The following is a 22,559-nucleotide window of genomic DNA, read 5'->3' on the forward strand; positions in this document are numbered from 1 at the left end:
TCAGCAGGGATGCGCCAGGGAAGATGAGTCACGCAAGTTTGCCCTTGCGCCACCGCAGATGCGCCGCATTTACAATGCGGTGCATCGTGGCGCAAGGACAAGCAGATGCGTGACGCATCTGCCGGCGTAAGGTTGGCGCGGTGCTGAAGTTGTGACGCAAGCGCGACGCAACTCCAGCACTGTTCCAACCTGGCCTATCCCTAACATGGTGCGTCACGCCTTACGCCTGCTTGAAGCAGGCGTAAGGATTTGACGCACCAGCGTCGGAAAAGTGACTGCGGGAAATCTTGTAGATTTCTCTGCATCACTTTTCCGAAGCTTTTTCCGATGTAACACCCACCCTGCATACATTAAACCTGACGCGGGTTTAATGAGGCGCAGGGCTTTACAACGTGACGCATCTCCCTAGATGCGTCACGTTGTAAATCTGTCGCCGCATGGTGCTAGCTTTGCGCCCCCGCTGCGTCACAAAAGTGACGCAACGGCGGCACAAAAGTGGCGCACAGGGCTTGTAAATCTGCCCCTTTGTTCCTACTTACACTCCAAAGAGCAAACTACCTGGGTGCTCTTCTCCTTGGTTTGCCTTCTCTCTCTCTGGCTACAGGCATGGGCTCGGGTATCCCACCAGGGCACCTCGGAGCTTCAAGAGTATTCTCTGTCCTTTTTTGACAACTCCCCCACATCCAATAACTATTCCCTTCAAACTACAGGTTCTCCACCATTTTTTAACCTGTTGAAACCTCCCTCAGACATGACTCCCCAGTCGCACCTGAGGATAACTATCTCTAAATCCCTCTGTAGGTTTGACTCCCGGGGGGGGGGGGGGGGGGGGGTCTCTAAAAGAGTTGTGACCTAAGTAATTAAGACATGACTTAAAATATGTAAACTACAACAATGTATAGAGACCTTTATCTGGGGAGGTAAGCCCTAGAATGGCTAGAGACCGCGTATCTTCCGGTTGCTGTGGGTGGATTGGGTATACCACACTTATTGCATTATTATCAGGTGGCTCGGCTGCGATTCCTGGTGGAATGGCAATGCCCATACACAGAGAAGCATTAGTGTTTCTTAGATCAGACGGTGGCAGGTGTCCTTATTTGGAAGATCCCGTAGGTCGCGCAGAGACTTGCCCACTGGGAGTGTATATATCTCCGGTGATCAGGGCCACAGTTGGGGTGTGGGATAAACTCAGTGTTTTAAAACAACTTTCTACTCCCTATTTGTGTACTCTCCCGAATAATAGGAATGTGGATTTTCCTCCGGCACTACACGGTACGGCATACTCTCAGTGGCAGGAGGCAAACTGCAAAAGAATAGAGGATTTATTTGACACATAAGGCCTGCTAGAGTTTCTGAGGGTGCAACAAGAATTTGGGTTACCTGACCCTGAGCATTGGCACGGTGTTGTAATCCATTACTGGGTGAATCACCCAACGATACGCCCCCATGCAAGCAGGCTGCCTACTCCATTTGAACGCTGGATTCTATCACGGCGGGATGATCGCTGCTTGCTGTCTGACATTTACACCTTCCTGAATACTTCTACTAGGCCCCTGGCCTCGCCAGCCAGATCACGATGGGAGCTGGAGTGCGTGCGCCAGTGTTTGGATAAGGAATGGTCAGATATTTTGCGACGCTGCTGCACCTCGGCGTGCAGTGCCTCTGATAGGGAAACTCTCCTTAAGGTCGCTCACTACTGGTACTGTACCTTTCAGTCTTGCCAAGTGGAAGAGGGGAAGTGATGATAGATGTTGGCGTCACTGCAATCATTCTGGTACATTATCCCACTTATTATGGCACTGTCGTAAACGACATCGTTATTGGTCTGAAGTTATTGCAGACATTGGTCAAATGTTTAACACCGAATTGCCTTGTCTCCCCAGTTATATTCTTTTGGGTCTTCCCAATGCCTTAACATACCCATTACGTTTCTCTAGGGGGAGGGCTAGAACCCTAGTACTTTGTGCTGCAAAACAAGTTTTGCTGTCAAGATGGGGTACAGACACCATACCCACACATGCTGATTGGAAATACGCACTCTGGGATTTACTCAGTATGTAGAAATTGACAGTGATTGTACTGCCCAGGTTTATAAAAACGTGGGGCCCTTGTCTGAAATACTTGTCTACCACTTTCCGACAGTTTTTTTGTCCAAAATATTTGCGAATTCTTCGCCTTACTGCAGATATGACGACTGCAATTTAATCCTTTTAACATGGTGACAGAGGATGCCTTGTGTAATATTATGTGTGAGCATGATTTGTTATTTCTACCATCATTGGGGCATATCAACAAGGGCTTTATCTCTGCTTTTTTGGCTTTAAAAGCCAAAAAAGCAGAGATAAAACTAGCACCCTATCAACAACAGGGTGCTAACATGCAAATTTGCATGTTAGCACCCATTTACTCTACGCTTCCCCTTGCATCTCTAATGAGATGCAAAGGGGGCGTTCCAGAGTAAAATAATAGGAGAAATGTCGCTAAGTGACATTTCTCCTATTATCAAGAATATCGCTAACCCTGTTAGAGACAAAAAAAGCAGCGCTAACCGCGGTTAACGCTGCTTTTTTACGTCTGGTATTTTTCTGACTTAGCCATAATATCCTATGGAAGGAGGATATCATGGCTAAGTTTGTCTGTCCCTATCAACAAGCTACCGTGAGATTATCGCTGGGTTTCCAGCGATAGTCTCACGTTAGCCACTTAGCGTGAGGATTTTTATCGCTATTGAGATAAGCGTTGCTAATAGCACGCTATCTCGGCGATGAAAATCAACGCTAGCCGGCGATAATTATCCTAGCGCTAAGTGCGCTTAGCCATAATTATCGCCGGTTGTTGTTGATATGCCCCATAGATTGTATCTTCTCATTGGATTTTTGTTTTGTTTTCTTTTACTTCTCTCCCATTTTCTTTTTTCACCGGCCTCTGGATGGTAGGAGAATGACTACGTTGTATTTCCTGTTTAAAAATAAATAAAAATTGATACAATCCTAAAATATGTGACCTACCATCATGTGCTTCATACAGCATACTGTCTGACCAGCATTTAGGTGCTGCTTTACGAGGTTTCTCCATGTACATCCAGACAAACAACACAACAGCAAACGTATGCCTAAACAAGTTAGATCCAAGGCTTTCTGAGAGCTTGTTAGCAATTTAATATAAATGAGTAACAACAATGATTTTGTTGAAATATTTAGAATTGGTCATTACAAATGGTATATGTGACCATCACTGTGTGTGCACTGGAAAGAGGCCAACGATTGGATTAGCATGTAGTCTGAACAATGTCATGGCCCGCTGACTCAAACTGCCTTCAGCCTCAGCTCCAGAACTCTCATCCGTATCCCATTATGAGCACCATCCTACAACCAGAGCTCATCTGGACACCTAACTGCGACTCCGTTCACATCTACCATACAGGCATTGGAAAACCAGTGACTTAGCATTTTTGAACTCTTGTCTTTGCCAACACCTAGTAAGGTACATTCCAATTAAAATACAAAATTGCACTAAAGCAAATAGAATTTACAAATGTTAACAAAGTCTTTATGTAAAATATGCAATGTATATACTGCATTTTGCTATAATCCTTCTCAAAGCCAGTATGTACCAAAGGCAGGACCTGTTGACTTTGCCAGTGCTTGTTGCTCTTCTGCCTTTTACAGAATACAGCATGGAGCAAAGGGTAGGCCCCCTTAGCCATTGGCTAATTACGATGTGAGTGATGGAATTCTACTCTTTCACAATTAACACATCAGCATACATAGTAGTTTCCTTCAGTGCGAGGGACTACTATGGCAGTGTGTGCTTTTTGAGAGCAAAATATATTTCTGCTTTTAACCACTGTTTTTTTTCGCACTGGCCAGCAGCTTCCCCAAACAATAACCTGTGCGAAAACCCTGACAAAACAAAGTAGCCAGCGCTAAATTGGCTTGACCAATGCCTGTTGATGGTTGGAGTGCACTGTTGTCCAAGAAAACAGTCTGGTAAGAGCCAATAGATTTCCTGCCAAAGAGCGCCCAGTTGGTCTATGAAATGTCATTCACCTGCCCAGATTGAAACGCACTACATTTGGTTTGATTTTTATTTAAATCTGTGTGTTGGCATGGATCAGCAGGCCGCAGTTGCTTTCCCCATCAGGAAACGCCTCTAGTCACAAATTTACATATGAGTTTTGTGTTCATAAACTGCGTGAGGAGCTGTCCTCGCGCCAAAACCTACTTACCTTATTACCCGGTTCTTCTGTGCGCTGGAAGCCTATTATTCATTCCAATGACATAGACTAATTTACATGCTTGTATGCTTTTTTGTAAAAGCCAGATTGAATACCCCTGGATTGGGAACTCTAAGCAAATGTTTGTCAGACTTGTAGTCCGCTCAGGCTAAGCAAGATCTAGGGAATGTACTGACTGATGGATTACTTCAACCATAAAAATGGGGTACCTTTTATATGTATGATAAAAGGTCTCTGGAAAGGGGTGAAGTAATCGTCATATACATTGAATAATCCCGCAAGACATGTATCTCTTTTTAATCTACTGTTAGACTGGGATAGAGAAAGTAACAACACAGATTCATTTCACGTATATTTGTTATTGTATTGATATAATAATCATAACATGCATGTATACGTTATGTACGTATTTGTGCTTAAAATTAGTATAGAGCAATGCTCTTACATATGAATGTTTCACTAATTTGAAAGCATAATTTTTGTGCATGAAATTATTCATACTGTGATTGGATCTATATCTTAAATCTCAGGATACCTACACCCACCCCCCTCCAATGCACTCTCACAATTCAACCACAGTCATACAACACACATCATTCTCTTGTAGGGGATTTCTGTGTATAGTCATGAACACTTGAATAGTCCCGCCCACGTGCGGGGACCCCGGAGCACTTCCATAGATATATCTTCTTAAGTGGATATTATTCGCGTTTCTTCAGGAAGGCCTGCAAAGACACTTAAGAGACAAAAAAGACAATAATGCAGCCTAACCAACTAGGCTACACTGGCCACTACTTCATCCTGAAGTGAAAAAAGATAGCCAGTAAACTAAATGTAACAATTTTTATGGAGTTTAATACTCAGAGAAAACTCTTCCTCACAAAACTCCTTTTTTCATGATGGAGATGAAAAGGGCTGGACAGAGTAGCCCCATAGGGGGCCATTATGTGCATCAAAATAGAAGCGGTACCTTAAAGAGTCTCCAGAGACCACCAGTATCCCATGATGCATAGCCAGTGGCAGTTACTTCAGTTCTTTTTTTCCAGGACCCTGGAGCATTGAGCTCTACCATTTTTGTTGTTTTTCATCAAAATTCTCTTTAGAAATTTACTTCTAACAGTTGCCCTCAAAATCTTTGGTCTTTCTTTTCCTTTTGCTGTCTTTTTCTGACAGGAATTCTACAGTTTTAAGTAAAAAATGCCATCCCTTTTTGACAAGTTCCCTGACTGTGGAAGGAAAAAGGCCAAGTCAGAGTGTGTATTATTTGTCTGCCTGCTTCTCATGTTCCTGATGCGTGTTCCATCTGTAAGACTTTTTCCAGGCACACCCTGCATGACAGGGAGAAAATCCGGCTTCAAGTAGTTGAAGAAAGCAGCAGGCCAAGTCAACAGGTGGCACCTCAGAGCGAGGAGAGGATCAGTTCGCTACCAGGGCTGTCCTCAGCCTCTGGGGGGCTCCCCGGGAGAAGAAGGGCTGAAAAAAGGCCCCGGTCCCGGTTGACGTCGAGAGTAGATATAGCACCGACCTGTTTGCCGTAGACTCGGGGCTCTGTGTCGAAACGACGTTGACGTTCTACGTCGAGGAGAAGACCTTCAAAAGAGGTGGCGAACTTACCAGTGAGACCCCCTCATTCGCCGTCAAGAAACCCTACGCCTCGGAGGTCGCCGTCAAGGACATTGTCTCATCATTCGACGTCAACTCACTGTCGTCGATCAACATCGACTCATCATCGTCGATCGCCGTCGAGAAGTCACTGGCGTTTACTGTCGAGGTCACCAGCGATCGTAGTTCAAGGTCGAGAACACGTCCAAGGTCACCGTCGACAAGTAGGTCAACGTCGAGGAGGAAAGATGGATCGTCTTTGGATTCTATGGCTCCTTCCTCACTCCCGGCGCCTAGAAAAAAGAGGAGATTAATTTATACTTCTGATTCAGTACTCACGAGCATATTCTCCATCTGGGTCAACAGCTCCAGGACCAGATGATCCTCCGCCTCCTCCTCCGCCTCCTCTACCTCCTCCACTATCTCTTCCTCCACCTCCTCTGCCTCCTCCTCAGCCTCCTTCTCCACCTCTTCGGCCTACTACGCCTCCTCCTCCTGCACCTCGAAGACCAAGATCTAAGTCTTATACGAGGGACCATTCTCGCAGTCATAGGCTTTCCTAAACTCGTTCACATCGACGACATCATGGTGAGCGATCTCGCTCCCGACATACCAGGGATACATCCTCTACAAGTACTGGGAGATACTCCCTTACATTATGGGATTCTCCTCCTCAAATGGTTTCACCTATTGATGACATTACCACTTTTCAAGAAGTTTTGGTGCAAGGAGCAATCAAACTGAACATTCCTATGTCCACACCGGTTCCATCGACCTCTGTAATTTTTGAGACTCTGCAACAGAGACAAGCCTCTCGTCCCTTGTTTGCTCTAGTACCGGGCTTATTAGAATCGGCATTGGAACTTTTCCTAACTCAGTCTTCCATTAAAGCAGCTCCTTCTAGACTGCAGAAGAAGTACCATCCTCCAGAGCAGGATCCCATGTTCCTACGGACAGATCCCACTCCAGATTCCGTCATTGTGGTGGCGTTGAAAAAACAGCATACTACGACTCCAACATTCACAGTTTCACCTGATAAAGAGAGTTGTAAGATTGACTCAGTGGGGAGGAAGGTATGCAATACTGCAGCGACCTCTATGAAGGCTGCGAGTGCCACGGCCCTGCTGGAGAGATATGACCGGGCTCTGTGGGAGTCTCTACAGCAGTTTGCAGATCACCTACCCAGGGACAAAAGGGAGGATTTTAATGAGATCCTTATGGAAGGCCTTATGGTGTCTAACCAAGTCATTAGTGCAGCGGCGGACACATCCATTTTATCTGCACATGGGTATTGCCACGGTGTGGCACTAAGAGGGCATTCATGGCTTCGCTTGACCTCTCTCAAGCCTGAAGCACAACAACATAGCCTGAATCTGCCTTTTTCAGGAACAATACTTTTCGGCGCTCATGCAGATGAGGAGATGGCCCGAATGAAAGCGGAAATGGAGATTCTTAAAGCCGTTGGTCTTGAAAACCTAAAGAACAACGCAAATCGTTCTGAACTTTTTCACGTAGATACCCGCAACAAAGGTTTCAAAGGTATCAGGGCCGGCAGACCGGTACACAGCAGTCGTACCAACGATCTTACATACCTTTCCAAAAGAGACAACCAAGAGGAAGGTCAGGGCAAAAACCTGCGCAAGGCAACAAGGCGCCTACTGGTTACAAATCCTGAATCCTATCTTCCCCCTTTTCTGTTACCCACTCCGGTAGGGGGAAGCATTCAACATTTCTTGGCAGAGTGGCAAAAACGAACACAAGACAATTGAGTTCTGAATATTGTTTGCAATGGATACTCTCTACGTTTCATCAGCCCTCCACCATCAATTCCTCCAACACAGTCAAGCCACCAACTGTGCCGATTAGAAATGGAAGCCAACATTCTCTTGCAAAAACGGGCAATAGAACCTGTTCCTCCTTCTCAACGTGGACAAGGGCTGTATTCAAGGTTCTTTCTTGTCAAAAAGGACAAGAACGAGTTCAGACCCATTCTCGATTTACGACAAGCAAACAAGTGGATTCGAGAGAGAAATTCCGAATGTTAGCGTTACATCAGATCTACCCTCAACTGCAGGGTATCGGTTATGTGCAATAGACTTGCAAGATGCATATTTCCACATTCCCATTGTAAGCAAGCATCGCAAGTTCCTGAAATTCACAGTGGGGAACAACCACTATCAATACTGTGTACTTCCATTCGACCCGAAGTCAGCTCCCAGTACCTTCTCCAAGTGCATGGCAGTGATTGCTGCCCATCTGAGGAAGCACAGGGTGTTTTTCTACCCTTACCTAGACGACTGGCTGATCAAGGAATCCATGTGTCAGGAGGCTCAACTATACTTCAGTTGGACTTCCGACCTTCTCCTTCGATTGGGTCTTCACATCAATCAAACAAAGTTGATCTCAATCCCTGTGCAGTGCCTGCAGTATCTGGGGGCACCCATCGATACTTGCACGGCAAACTTGTGTCCTTCGGAGGAGAGACGCATATCGATCCTTCAGAAGACTCAGGCTCTCATGAAAAACGTCCTTTCCAACAGCGAGGAAGGTTTCTTCACTTCTGGGCTCCATGGCGTTTTGTATCTTCCCCACACCGAATGCATGTCTCCACATGAGACCCCTGCAAGAATGTCTGGAGGACCGATGGGACCAGCGAATAGGGAATTAGGAGGACCGGATTCAACTGTCACAACATGCCCTTCGGTCCATCAAATGGTGGTCCTCGCCCATTAATCTCCTGCGAGGGGTTCCCTTCCACAAAGATACCTACGCAAACCATAATAACGGATGCCTCTCTCCTAGGTTGGGGAACCCATACAGATCCCCTTCAAATTTAGGGCAGATGATCACCAAAGGAATCAACTTACCATATCAATCTGCTAGAGTTACGAGTGGTTCACTTGGCTCTAAAAGCTTTTCAACCATCATTCCGTGCCAACTCCCTGCTTGTCCAGATGGACAATATGACAACAATGTTCTACCTGAACAAGCAGGGAGGCTCGAGATCCAGACCATTATCTTGAGAAGCCCAAGCTATCTGGAAGTGGCTCTTAGCCAGCAATCTGACCATAACAGCAACTCACCTCCCAGGTGTTCAAATTGCTCAGGCCGACGCTCAAAGCAGACTCCTCCAGGAAATTTATGAGTGGGTCTTAAATGACTACATGGTTCAAGATATATTCAGAAGATGGGGTACTCCAGAGGTCGATTTGTTTGTCACCGCAGAAAACAACAAATGCCAAGACAATGCCTTGAGGTCCTACCAACCGGGAACTCTGGGGAATGCCCTATGAATAAACTGGTCAGGCAGATTTCTCTAAGCTTTTCCTCCGAACCCCTGATCCCGGCAGTCCTCATCAAGCTCTCACACTCACACTCACGGGCCAAGATGATTCTCATAGCCCCGGAATGGCCACATCAATGATGGTTCACAGACCTTCTTCACCGTTCTATCCTTACACATCTCAGGCTGCCATGCAAATCAGACCTACTAACGAAGTTCGGAGGACAGATGGTACATCCCAAACTCTCATCCTTGAATTTGGCAGCATGACTCCTGAGTTAGTGCAGTATGGACATTTAAACTTACCTCAGGAGTGCATGGACATCCTTAAGGAAGCTAAGCGGCCATCCACATGCTCCGCTTATACGTACAAATGGAAGAGATTCTTTATCTGGTGTTCATCAAAGAACGAGGATCCCACTTCCTGCCAGAAAGATGTCATCCTCCCATATTTGCTTCATCTAGCTCAATCTGGCCTTCACTTCTCTTCCATTAAAGTTCACCTAGCAGCTCTAACTACCTACAGGAAATGCCCTTCACAAATTTCCTTTTTAAGAATTCCTATCATTAGAGATTTCTTGGAAGGTTAGAGGAAAGCTTTTCCTGCCATTAGGAGTCCTTCTCCTCCTTGGGAGCTTAATGTGGTTCTTTCTCCCCTAATGCATGAACCCTTCGCATCCATTCATAAGGCTACTCTTCAGCATCTGTTGTGGAAGACAGCTTTTCTTGTGGTTATCACCTCAACCTGCAGGGTCAGCGAAATCCAGGCACATTGCTGTCAAGAACCATACACAGTTTTTCATACATCTAAAGTGGTCATGAGGACTCATCCGAAATTTCTTCCCGAGGTAATTTCAGACTTCCATGTGAATCAAACCATTTCCTTGCCTACACTTTCCCAGATTCCCTCTCCTCCAGCGGAGCGATCTCTTCATTCCCTGGATGTTAGAAGGGTTTTGAAATTTTATTTGGACAAAACTAAAGATATGAGATGATCAGATCAGTTATTTGTAAACTATGGCTCTCTTCGTACAGGTCTTGCGACCTCCAAGCAATCCATCTCCTGACGGATTGGTTCCTGTATTCTACTATGTTTCCAGAAGGCCGACAAAACTCTTGTTAGTAAGCCTAGGGTGTACTCTACCAGTGGGAAAGCAGCTACTGCGGCCTTGCTTCGTAATATACCCATTTCTGAAATTTGTAAGGCTGCTACCTGGAAGTCAGTTCATACATTTACAAAACACTACTGCCTTGACTCTGATGCTAAGCCAGATGCTGAAGTTGGACAGGCATCCCTTAAGAACCTGTTTGCTTAAACTGGCAGGTTAATTTTCTGTCTCTTCCACCACAACTTTCTTGTAGGGATGGGCTTGGTAGTCTATTCAAGTGCTTATGACTATACACAGAAATCCCCTACAAGAGAAGCAATAGTTTCTTACCTGTAACTCCAGTTCTCTTGTAGGGGTATTTCCGCGATAAGTCATAAGCAACCCTCCCTCCTCCCCGGTGGAATAGACAGACGTATACATATCTTACAATAGGCACTCACTTTTCTACGCCTTCAAAAAGAACTGAAGTAACTGCCACTGGCTGTACATCATGAGATACTGGCGGTCTCTGGAGACTCTTAAAGGCACAGCTTCTATTTTGAGACACATAATGGCTATCTTTTTTCACTTCAGGATGAATTAGTGGCCAGTGTAGCCTAGTTGGTTAGGCTGAATTATTGTCTTTTTTATCTCTTAAGTATCTTTGCAGGCCTTCCTGAAGAAAGGCAAATAATATCCACTTAAGAAGATATATCTATGGAAGTGCTCCAGGGTCCCCGCACGTGGGCGGGACTATTCAAGTGCTTATGACTTATCGCAGAAATACCCCAACAAGAGAACTGGAGTTACAGGTAAGAAACTATTCCTTCTTACATACCTGTTCACAGAATTAAAATTCACCTATTCGAATGGGTGAATTTTAATACTAATATGAATGTTTGCATGCACATAAATGATCATCTCTCATATTAATGAAATGTAGTATTTAATACTATTATATCAATAAATGTATTTGAAATTAATTTGTATCAAGTTATTTTCTCTGTCCTGATTTGACTGTTGATTAACAAGCAATATAGGTCTGGTGGGCTTATACTATGTTTACAGGTTGATTGATTTTAACTTGCTAAAAACTTGTTACCAGAAGGCCACCAAGACCACACCGGACGGTCCGAGCCCCTATTTCACCAGAGGAAAAGGCAGCTAATGCAACTGGTCTCGTAATGTTTTTCTAAGTGTTTTTAGACAATACTGATTATACTCCGTCAGGGGCGGCTCTAGCACTGGTGGCACCCGGTGCAACACTTTTTATCACCTCCATGACAATATCCGATTCCCTCACAACCACTGTGCAAAAGTGGCTCACATCTCTCAATAGCCCCTCTCTCACATGCATTTAATTTCTTTTAAAGCACCCAAACAAACCCTTTTTAGCAGCATTAGGATTAGATAATGAAAGACTGGGCAAAAAACATACATGGCCTCATTTACAATATTTTGACGCAGAGCAGCACAGCAAACCTTCCTTCTGCGCTTGCAGTGAGTCAAAAGAAAAGTGCAGGAATGCACTGGATCTACAAGATACAGCACCTTCCTGTCTTTTTCCCCTGCTCTGGTGCACAATGGGCTGCCATGTGGTAATGCAGGTACCCTTGTACTATGGTACAAGTGTGTCTGTAGTCTAGGGGAGATTATGTTTGTGCAGGAAGGAATACCTTCCTGCACAAAAATAATCACAAGAGGTGTTTTCCTCTTTGTGCTGCAAACTGGTATTTCTCCTCGTTGCACCTCCCTTACACCTCCCCCCTCTGGTACATTCCCGGGTTTACAAAACCTTGTAAACCTGGGAGTGCATCAGGTTCCATGGATATTGCATGGGAACACCCATAGCAACACCCATGGAACGTCCCTTTCAATGACTAATGCGTGAAAGGGTGCCATATTTACAATGCCTGAAAAGCCATGCAGGGTGGCTTTACCTTGCCTTGTAAATATGGGCAGGCACACTGCGTCGCCAGGTACATCAAAAAAAGTGATGCACCGGCGATGCAATGGGCTTGTAAATAAGCCCCTTAAAGTCCTAACCTATTATATGCAGTTTGCATACAGCTGTTTGGTGTCATAATTGTCTCTGTTCTAGCTGTCAATAAAAAATACAGATTTGTGCTCTGCACGGAACACGTTCTTTGCAGCAGGCACATTAAACCTCTGCTCTAGCTTATGGTAAGTCAAAACTCAGTGGCGGCTGGTATGGAACGGGGTGGTGAGGCTGGGGGGAGGAGGGGGAAAGAAAAGAAAGGAAAACTCACTTACCTCTGCACACCGTCTCTCCTCCACTCCTCATTCAGGAATCTCACCACAGGCTCCCCATAGCCAATCATGATTCTGCAGTGTCGTGATTGGTCTGAGCACTGTGGTTAGGCACTCAGATACAGACTACAAGCCTGTGCATGTTCTCCACCCAGGCTGTGCATAACAGCCCGGTGGAGAACATGCTAAGTGCGCATGACAGTTTGTACCTCCACCTGCTGGCTGTGACGACAGCCAAGCCCCACCCAACCCCACCCCAAAACTGGCTTCGGCAAGGAAAAAATAAAATGATAACAGCAAGTACATTTTCTTTTTTCTTTTTTACACTGCTAAAAAGCAGTGGGCCGAAGCTCCTCCACCTTAGCGGAGGAGCTGCCTCTGTGGCAGATGGATCACTGACAGAATATCGAGAAGAATATCAAGCTGCCACAATATCGAGGTAAAAATATCGAGTGACAGAATATCGACTTCCTATCTATAAACAGGTATGTACAAAAATATCGAATCCTAAATATCGTTGTTAATAATATAGTTTGCTAAAATATTTACTTTTTTAAACGTCTTAAAAGTAATATAAAATGAATCAAATAATAAATATAATTAAGTAAAACATACTTAAAAATAATTAAAACATATTAAAATTAATAAATATTAAATGTAATGTAAAAAATAAACATGCATTTTTAAATGTATTTATATATATTCACTTAATAATATTAAAACAAAATCAATATTTTTAATTATAAAATATTAAAAACATAATTTAAAATATAATTATATATATATATATATATATATATAAACCTATAATATAAATATAAAAATAAATTATACATAATAGGTTGAAACATTAAAATAAATATTTAAAAAATAATAATATTTTACACTACATTAAATATAGCAATACTGAAAATTGCTTAGGGGATACAATTACTATTCCCACTCCAGCGAGTGCAACAGTAGGGAAAGTGTTGGATAGCGGGAGGTTAAAAATTATAATTCCCACTCCATCGAGTGGAACAGTAGGGAAAGTGTTGGATAGCGGGTGGGTAAAAATTACTATTCCCACTCCAGTGAGTGCAACACTAAGGAAATTGTTGGATAGCGAGAGGGTAAAAATTACTATTCCCACTACAGCGAGTGCAACAGTAGGGAAAGTGTTGGATAGCGGGCGGGTATAAATTACTATTCCCACTCCAGTGAGTGCAACAGTAGGGAAAGTGTTGCATAGCGAGTGGGAATAATGTACTATTCCCACACCACCGAGTGTAACAGTAGGGAAAGTGTTGGATAGCGTAGGGGAATAATTTAGTATACCCACTCCTGCAATATATCAATTTACCTCCCACCATTTTCCCCTATAAACATCACCTACAATATTGTAAAATATTAATAAATTAACGTAATTAATTAACAATTTATTAATTAACTGAAAACAATTAACAATAAAATTAATAACCATCAAATCTAAATTAATTCACACAATTAACGCTATAAAATAATTGTTATTAAATATTATATAAAGAATAATAAAAATTGCATTAAAATGTAATTACTTCCCACCCTACTCCCCTATCAACCCTCAACCCACTCCTAAAAAAGTACACAATTAACATATTTACTAATTAATTATTAATAAATATCTAATTAATTACTAATTAATAAACAAAAATTAACACAATTAACATAATCACCAATTAATTATTGATTGCAATAAATACATTTATAATGAATGAATAATACATTAATTAACGTAACAATATAAATTATTAAATACTAAATTATTAATTAATAAAATAATTAATTGATTAATTTCAATTAAATTACTTCCCACCCAATTGCCCTATACACCCACAACCCGCTACAGAATTAAATTATGCAAAAAGTAATTAACATATAATTAATTAATTCTAAATAATTCTTAAAAATATATTATAATTAAATTACTTCCCACCCAATTCCCCTATAAACCCACAACCTGCTACGGAATTAAATTACGCAAAAATTAATGAACATAAAATTCATTACTTTAAAAAAATTCAAACATACATTACAAAAATAATACATACTTTTAACACATATACTAACATACAAAACACTAAAAAAAATTGATATTACTAACAACGATATTTTGACAAACGATATTACTAAATTCGATATTATGAAATACGATATTTCTTACCTGCATGTCGATATTCTTAACCACTATATTTTTGCAAGTCGATATCCTGTCCACTCGATATTAAAAACTAGATATTTAGTCCACTTGATATTTTGAATTCGATATTATGACTAGTTACCATGGCGGATGGCATGTGCCAAAGGTGGGGGAGCGGGGGCACAACAAAAAATACAATTAAAATAAACATCCCTTCCTTTGCCGCGCGACATCCTCCTCTCTCTGGAGTCATCTGTAAGCCCCAGAATCCCCAAATTGCATTACCCAATCCTGGTGTTGCTTTCACAGCATTGAAGCAGCACCAGGATTGGGTAGAGCGGCCTCTCAGCGCTCCTAAGAGCAGTGGAGACCCGTGCTTTCTCTAACCCAGCTGTCTAAGACAGTTGGGTCAGAGAACTTAAAAATGTGCGAGTCTGGTTGGCCGGCTCAAACCGGCCGGCCAAAGACACATGCGCATTTTAAAGAGCATAGCTTCCTGCTGCTGCCACTCTTCGTTCAGGACGGGTTGCTGAAAAATGAAATGATAATAAATAAACGTTATTACAGTTTTATTTTTCAGCTCTGGGGTTGTGGGGCGACACTCCCCCACTCAAGTCGAGGAGCCGCTCCTGGGGGCTACGGCTGAGACAGACTGTGTTCTTATTTAAAGATTGACCATTCTTAGTCTACAAACAACACTGCAGCAATTGTTGCTGTCTATGAAGAGACCTCTTTGTCTGCAAATTAACCTTGACGGGCTGCTGTCTTCATTGAAGTTGTCCAAAGATTAAGTGGGGTTTGAATGAGCCTGTATTTCGATTTATTTTCTGTAGAGCACCTTTGAGCAGTAACTGCTGGGTGTCTGTGCCAAATCACCAATGCAGCTGCATGAATTACTGACACCCACATCATGTGCAGAGTCATTTGTGTTTACTTGCACTACCAAAAAACAGTTTCATCAGTGAATAGAGATTCCCGCTAGCCCCCCACATTACCCCACTCCACCCGCACATCAAAAAACTTGCAGACATTCAGCGTCTGGAATGCCTAGTCCTCCCTGGACCGGAAACCAGCATCCTGGTATAGGTTTTGGGGTAACATCCCTCATCAGCCAGGCTATCTAGAATCCAGTGGCAAAGTGAGCAAGGGACCCACGCCTGGGCATACCCTGCCAACTTAGTGCTAATAAAGCAAACACAAAGAGATGATGTACACTCACCCACTGGGAGGGTATGCCCAGACATGGGTCCCCTGCTCACTATGCCACTATATTCAAGAGAGTGTGGCTGATGAGGGGTTTTACCCAGAAACCGGTCCCATGATGCTTGTTTCCGGTCTAGAGAAGACATGGCATGGCAGTTCGGGCTGGACTGTTCCCATGAGGAGCAGGGTCAAGACTGATTTGCACATGACTAGGTCTGAATGGGGTTGGCGAAGTGAACTAAAGAACGATGATGGATTCAACCCAGATTTAATAGTGACTGGGGGTGAGTGTCTGAAAAGTTTCAGCGCTCTGTCCATCATCTCTTTGTGTTTGTTTTGTTCACCCTACGTTTGCAGAGTATGTCCAGATGTAGGACCCTTGCTCATTTTGCCACTGGATTCAAGCTAGCCTAGATGATGAGGGGTGTTACTCTGAAACTGGTCCCAAAGTACTTGTTTCTATTTCAGGCAATACCTGGCTTGGCAGTTCGACCTGGACTGTTCCCATGAGGAATAGGGTCAAGACTGATTTGTATATAGCGGAGTCTGAACTGGGGTAGTGATGTGAGCTAACGAACAATGATGGACTCAACCCAGATCTAATAGTGACTGAGGGTGAGTGTCTGAATAGTTTCAGCACTCTGTCCATCATCTCCTTGTGCTTGCTTTGTTTGCCCTAAGCTGGCAGGGTATGCCCAGACGTGGGTCCCTTGCTCACTTTGCCACTGTATACAAGCTAGTCTGGCTGATGAGGGCTGTTACCCAGAAACCGGTCTGAGGATGCTTGTTTCCTGTCCAAGGAAGCCCGGCTTGGGAGTTCGGGCTGGACTGTTCCCATGAGGAAATGGGTCAACATTGATTTGCATATGGCTGGGTCTGAACTGGGTTTTTGAATTGAGCTAAAGAATGATGATGGATTCAGCCTAGATCTGATAGTAACTGGGGGTGTCTGAAAAGTTTCAGCGCTCCGTCCATCATCTCCTTGTGTTTGCTGACAAAGATTAACAAAAGGTTGGAGCCAACATCGTGGGACCACCTACTATTTTATCCAAACTGAGTTCACCGCTTTAACTTTGGATCCTTAAAGTGTCTAGACAGAGCACTCCAAGGCTTCCTCCAGTAGGTGGTGTGAGGTACAATCTGAGAACTCTTCAGCAAGTAATACATCAATACCCACAATGTCGCTTTTTTAATAAAGTACTTCAATTCATCACCTACTAAATACTAAACTCTTAAAAATACAAATGCGCACAATGAAAACCGACCTGTGCAGTTACCTCTGAACCAGAGATCTATGTAAGAAGGCCTATCTGAGAAAACTGCTTTCTATGGTGTTTATTGCAGAGGTCACAGAACTCCTAAAAGCACACAGTAACACTTGATAGAGCAATGTCCAGTTAGTGCTTCCCTCTGTATTTTTATTAAAATTTAAATAAACCAAACAATAAAGATTATATACAAAGAAATATTTGTCAGATATTTAAAAAATGTAATTCCCCTTCTAACAGTATTTGTCACATGGTTACACCATGCTAAGCTCGTTTGTAGGTTATTTGACACAGGTCTGTGTTAACAATGACCCTATCAATTATGAGCATTGGACACCTTCTGAGGCGTGATAAGACAGCGACCAATCAAGATACTAAAAAAAAGTTCAACAAAGAGGAGCCTAAACCCTGTCTCTGTGCTGCCTTTACACCCAAACTCATTTGTGATTATATGAGATGTGGTAGAAAGCTATACTGTCAAGATAGACCTAAAAAGGAGATTTTTCTCTTTAAATAGTGTTCCGGTATCCCAGGGTATTTTTCAGTCTTTACCTACATCAACTTGTCCTTTTCTTCTTGCTTTCCAGAGAGGGTCCAGCAGATTCTGTGCCAAGAGGGGGCTTTGCCGGTGCTTACCATATTGCTACAGTCTTCTGACTCTGAAGTTCAGGTAAAGAACAGAGCACACAATAAACCTGATCTAAGCTTGCCTTTATCAGTCCTTGGAAGCAGACATGCAAGCAGTGCCTGCATTGAACGGAGACAAATCAATTGAAATTTAATGACGTCAGTGCAAATACGACAATTCAAGACTGCCTGGTGGGAAACAAAAGAAGTTAATAGAAACATTTAGCCTTTTCAGTTGACTGCTTCCTGTTCACCTGAATGCGCCCATATGATAGTTCTGTCTTTGTAGAGCGTGTGACAGTTGAACAAACACAGCTTATGACATCTGAATTACGTTATGATCTGATATGATTGACACCGCCAGCTGGCCTAAACAGACACGCACACTTCTTGTGCTGTGTTTGCTGAAACCTCGCTACGGTTTTGTACAGAAGTCAAGTGTGATTCTGCATGCAAATAATGGTGATTAAATATGTCATGGGGCACCTGTGCCTTTCCAGCAACTAAGTAAATGGGAGATATATTCACTTCAGTACACAGCAAAAATAAGACATTGCCCATAATCCTACCAGGTCATAATTTTCAAAGCCCGCTACATCTCTTCATTGAACCTCAAACAAGATCAAATGTATGTATTATTGAGGAACATCCTTCTTTCCCTAATGAAGGTTTTTGGGTCATAATTATGACCTCAAAATGTAAAAATACATGCATTTCAGTAAAGTTGTAATAGAAATAATTTCTCAAGGAGGCGTCTAACCGCTGATTCCTCGCCTTTTGAACATTCTCCAGGCTTCAAACTGGATCTGAAAACTTTAGCAGTACTCCTGTGCACCAGTAGGTGCCATCGTGTGGCTCCATGCCATCAACTTTTCACTCCAGAAGTGACAAATGTAGTCGCATATACACGCCACTTGTAATGCGATGTCAGTTCTTTTCTTTCTGTGCCTTCAGACATGGATCTGGAGCTAATCCTTCGTCTTTTCACACCCCCTTTTTGAAAATTTCTACACAGTGTGCAAGGAAAAAGATCACCCATTAAAACAAAAGGATTTAAGCAATGTAGGGACTGTTGCAAACAAATGTCTGTGATGGATCATCACAAAGTATGCTTATGGTGCTGGGGGCCTGTGAGGAGGGGGATCCGACATTGACCTCCCACTTGCTGTATTTGCCATCAAGTGCCGGGACCAACGTCGCAAAGAGATCAGAGAAGCACGGGTTACCTCCACCCGGTGTCTCTCGTGTGCAGGGAAAAGGCCGGCCTCTTCATAGCAGGAGCCAATGGGTGTAATGGACCGCGGGAAGAGAGGTGGAGCAACCGCCACATAAGGAGAACCCAGAAAATCCGGAAGAGGCCGAGATCCTTGAGGGAAGAGGGAGCCCAGCTATATCGAAAAAGGTGGACGCCGCGTCGGATGAGGAGAAGAACCGAACAGCATCAAGAAGAGAATACAGCCAGGCAGGAGCGGAAGACAGCCCAGCTGACGCTGTGCGAGGGGATGAGGAAACTGACGAAGCCCTCGAGAACTGGTGCGAGAACTGGTGGACGCCCCCGGAGGAGGCTCTTCCTCCACTGCAACTTAGGAGTGTTGGGGCCCCTACGGTATGTGATCCAGGCAGGAGAGAGGAGTTTGGGTCTGGGAGGAGTATTACACGGGCGAGGGCATGAAGGGCATCATAGAGTTACCCCAATCCCAGGGATGGTGAAGGGCATTACCCGAGAAATCCTGACCCGCTCAATAGTTGTACTTACCGCATCCTCCTTCTTTTCTTCCTGAGACTCCTGGGGATGTCCTCTCAGTGGAAGTTCTATCTTAAAAGGAGGAAGACCCTGGAAAATCCACAGAGAAGAAGAGAAGGCCCTTGACGATTGCTATTTAAATTCTTGTTTATGCGCTCCTCAATAAAACCATGCCAAAATTGATCCGCACATTAAGCCTCTGAGATTCTTTTTCCGCCTGTCCCTCTCACAGGGCCATAGCACCACTACCAAGGGTTGCGACTACTGCTGTCAGATGAATCGGAAGGCTGTACGGTCAAGTGGTATGTCACTAAAACATTGGAAGACTCCAAACTGTGACTGGTACAAGTCAAAAGGAAAGTCAAAAGGAAAGTCAAAAGGAAAGTCAAAAGGAAAGTCAAAAGGAAAGTCAAAAGGAAAGTCAAAAGGAAAGTCAAAAGGAAAGTCAAAAGGAAAGTCAAAAGGAAAGTCAAAAGGAAAGTCCTGCTCCTGCTGCAGGTCATATTGGCGGTTGAAGTTTTTGGGTAAGTCCAAAATGAAGCATAAGAAATCAAAGTAGGAATTGGCTCTTCACACCACTCTTAAACTCCAGAGAAGGTACAAGGGCGTAGATGTTTCTAAACACCAAGTTGTAGCACACCATAGGGTGTGCTACAACTGTGTGTTAGGAATGTTCAAGTGCTTGTTCTTGTGACTTGCCGACAGCACCGGATGGTAGAAGGTGCTTCCAGTTATCTTAGCACCCCGATATTCTACTGTGTAGAACAATACTCACGCTTATACTTGTTACTAACTATATTGCTGTTTTTTCCTTGATGTGCGTTTTTTTCTCTTTAGGGATTGCTACTACCAAGGGCATAGATGTGTCTCCCAGTTGTGCTCGTGATCTCCATTAGAGCTGACTGCGAGTCTAGTTCCGATGCATCCCGAATTTTGGGTTCCTTGGTCACTTTACAGCAAGCTGAGAGCTTTAGGGAGACAAAGCTTTTCATCTTTGGCACTTTACTGGTTCCATATGCTGTACTTCGGACCCAAGAGTCCCAGGGGCCTCAATTTGGGCTTCTGCCGGCGGGTCCTCCCTTGGAGCTGTCTGTGCCACTTGAACCTTCATCAGGTTCTGCACCAGCCCCAGTGCCACACACTATACCAGTTCCCTTTGCATCGACGCTGGTGCTGACGCTGCTGATACTAGAGAATGGTTTTCAGCCATTGTGCTTTCTGACTCAAAGCAATATTCACCTTGACTGAAACCACACCTGGTTCCTACCTGAGTGCAGCCAGTGGGCAATCCCTCTGACTCTGATACTTTTCCCTTACAACGCGGTAGAGCCAAGACTTTGCACAATCTTTTCGGCACTGATTCCGACAGTGATAGCTTTGATGGAGGGATGATTTTGTTCCCAATCATGATGCAAGGCCCTTGTCATTGTTATATGAAAGGTGGCAGAAGTATTGGACCTACAACCTCCCACCATGGAAGTGAAGGCAATTGTTTTGGCAGAGGTGGTCCAGCCTGGTCAAGTACTAACAGAACCACTGTTGCCATTTACCCTGTTAGGCATTTGGACAAAACCTTGCTCAGGACCACATGAGGAGGGCTATAAAGGACCCTCTGGGGCTTTGAATCAGAGGGATTTCTTTTTTTAATTTTTAGCTTGGGCTTCCCGAGCAGCCCGAGGAATGTTTTTCTTTGGTAATGACGATCAGCGCAAAGAATACACTGAAGTCATTGCTGGTAAAGTGAAATTAAAACAAGCCAATGTAAGCCAGTGTGTATGAAAGAACACATTTGGAAAAATGCGCTCTGAATCACATGCTAGTATGGGTACCCATACATTCAGAAATGTACAAATACCTGCTGCTCCTTAAGTCAGCATCTGGTGTACACTTCAGAAATACACAGGTTTCCTTCATATCAATTTTTCACTCTTTATATTTCACCATAGGAATTGATCTAAGCTAGGTATGCAATGAAAAACCATTGTAAGGTGCAGCTCAGTTGTTGGTTCTGGGTACCTCAGGTTCTTGGACAACCTACAAATCCTATATATACCCACAACCAGAAGCGTCTACCGGATGTAATGGTATATTGCTTTTGTAAATCGCCCATTATGACCTGAAGTTACAGATGAAAACATCACAAATGGCTGGTTTTTCCTACTCATTATTAGTATTTTTTATTTGGGCCTAATTTAGATCTCGGCGGGTGGGTTACTCTTTCACAATGATGAATGATATCCCGTCCACTGAAATATAAATCCCATTATATCCTGTAGGATTTATATTTGGGCGGACGGGATATCTGTCACTGTTGTGACGGAGTAACCCCTTTGCTGAAATCTAAATTAGGCCCTTAGTTTCTTTGGGGAAACCTTGAGGGACCCACAGAAATAACTCTTTGCTGAATTCCGAATTTTGTCTACCTTTCAGAAATCTATAGCTTTCTGGGATCACCCATGAGTTTCACACTGGTTTACCCCACAAACTGCAAGTAGGTTGACAGTACAAAAATGAACTATCTTTTAGAAAAATGCCATAACTGCGGTAACAAAAATCAGCTTTCCCATACAGCTCTGCCTGTTCCTGAAAGCTGGAGGGATTTTGACTTAGCACAGCAAACCTTTTGTTGATGGCATTATTAGGAAATAGAACCAGACACTTTTTTGCAGAGAACTTTATTCCTATTTATCACAAAAAACTCAACATTTTGTGATATTTTTGCCATTTTTTCTCAGTCCCCTCCATGGATATCCACAAACCCTGGTTACCTTTAGAATCCCTATGATGTTGGGAAAAAGGGAGTGCATTATGTGGAATTAAATGTATGGAGGCCTAAGCGCAAAGTACCCCAAATAGCCAAAAAAGTGCCCAGCACTGGGGTGAAAAGACTTCACATGTTATGGGGTTAATAGACAGGTCACTTTGCATCACTGCCCAGCATTAGGCAACTTTGCATGTCTTACACAACATTCTATGCCAGAATGTTTGGTGGTGCAGGCATCCACCAGTGAGGTAAATCCCAAAGCCTTAAAATGACGTACACTATCTGATGAGGAATCTGAAAGAACAGAGGCTTTG

General features: G+C 43.4%; 1 protein-coding gene across 5 annotated transcripts in view; it reads left to right on the forward strand.

Annotated features, from left to right (window-relative positions):
• Positions 1 to 22,559, forward strand: part of LOC146820739 (uncharacterized) — a 669,677-nt gene that overhangs the window by 345,601 nt on the left and 301,517 nt on the right. For all 5 annotated transcript variants that reach the window (XM_085611515.1, XM_085611516.1, XM_085611512.1 and 2 more), the window contains exon 6: positions 17,698 to 17,780. In XM_085611515.1, the coding sequence (XP_085467641.1) occupies positions 17,698 to 17,780 (83 nt within the window). The remainder of the gene's footprint in view (positions 1 to 17,697; positions 17,781 to 22,559) is intronic.

The sequence above is a fragment of the Triturus cristatus genome, chromosome 6, assembly GCF_964204655.1.
Source record: "Triturus cristatus chromosome 6, aTriCri1.1, whole genome shotgun sequence".
In the NCBI taxonomy this organism is placed as follows: domain Eukaryota; kingdom Metazoa; phylum Chordata; class Amphibia; order Caudata; family Salamandridae; genus Triturus; species Triturus cristatus.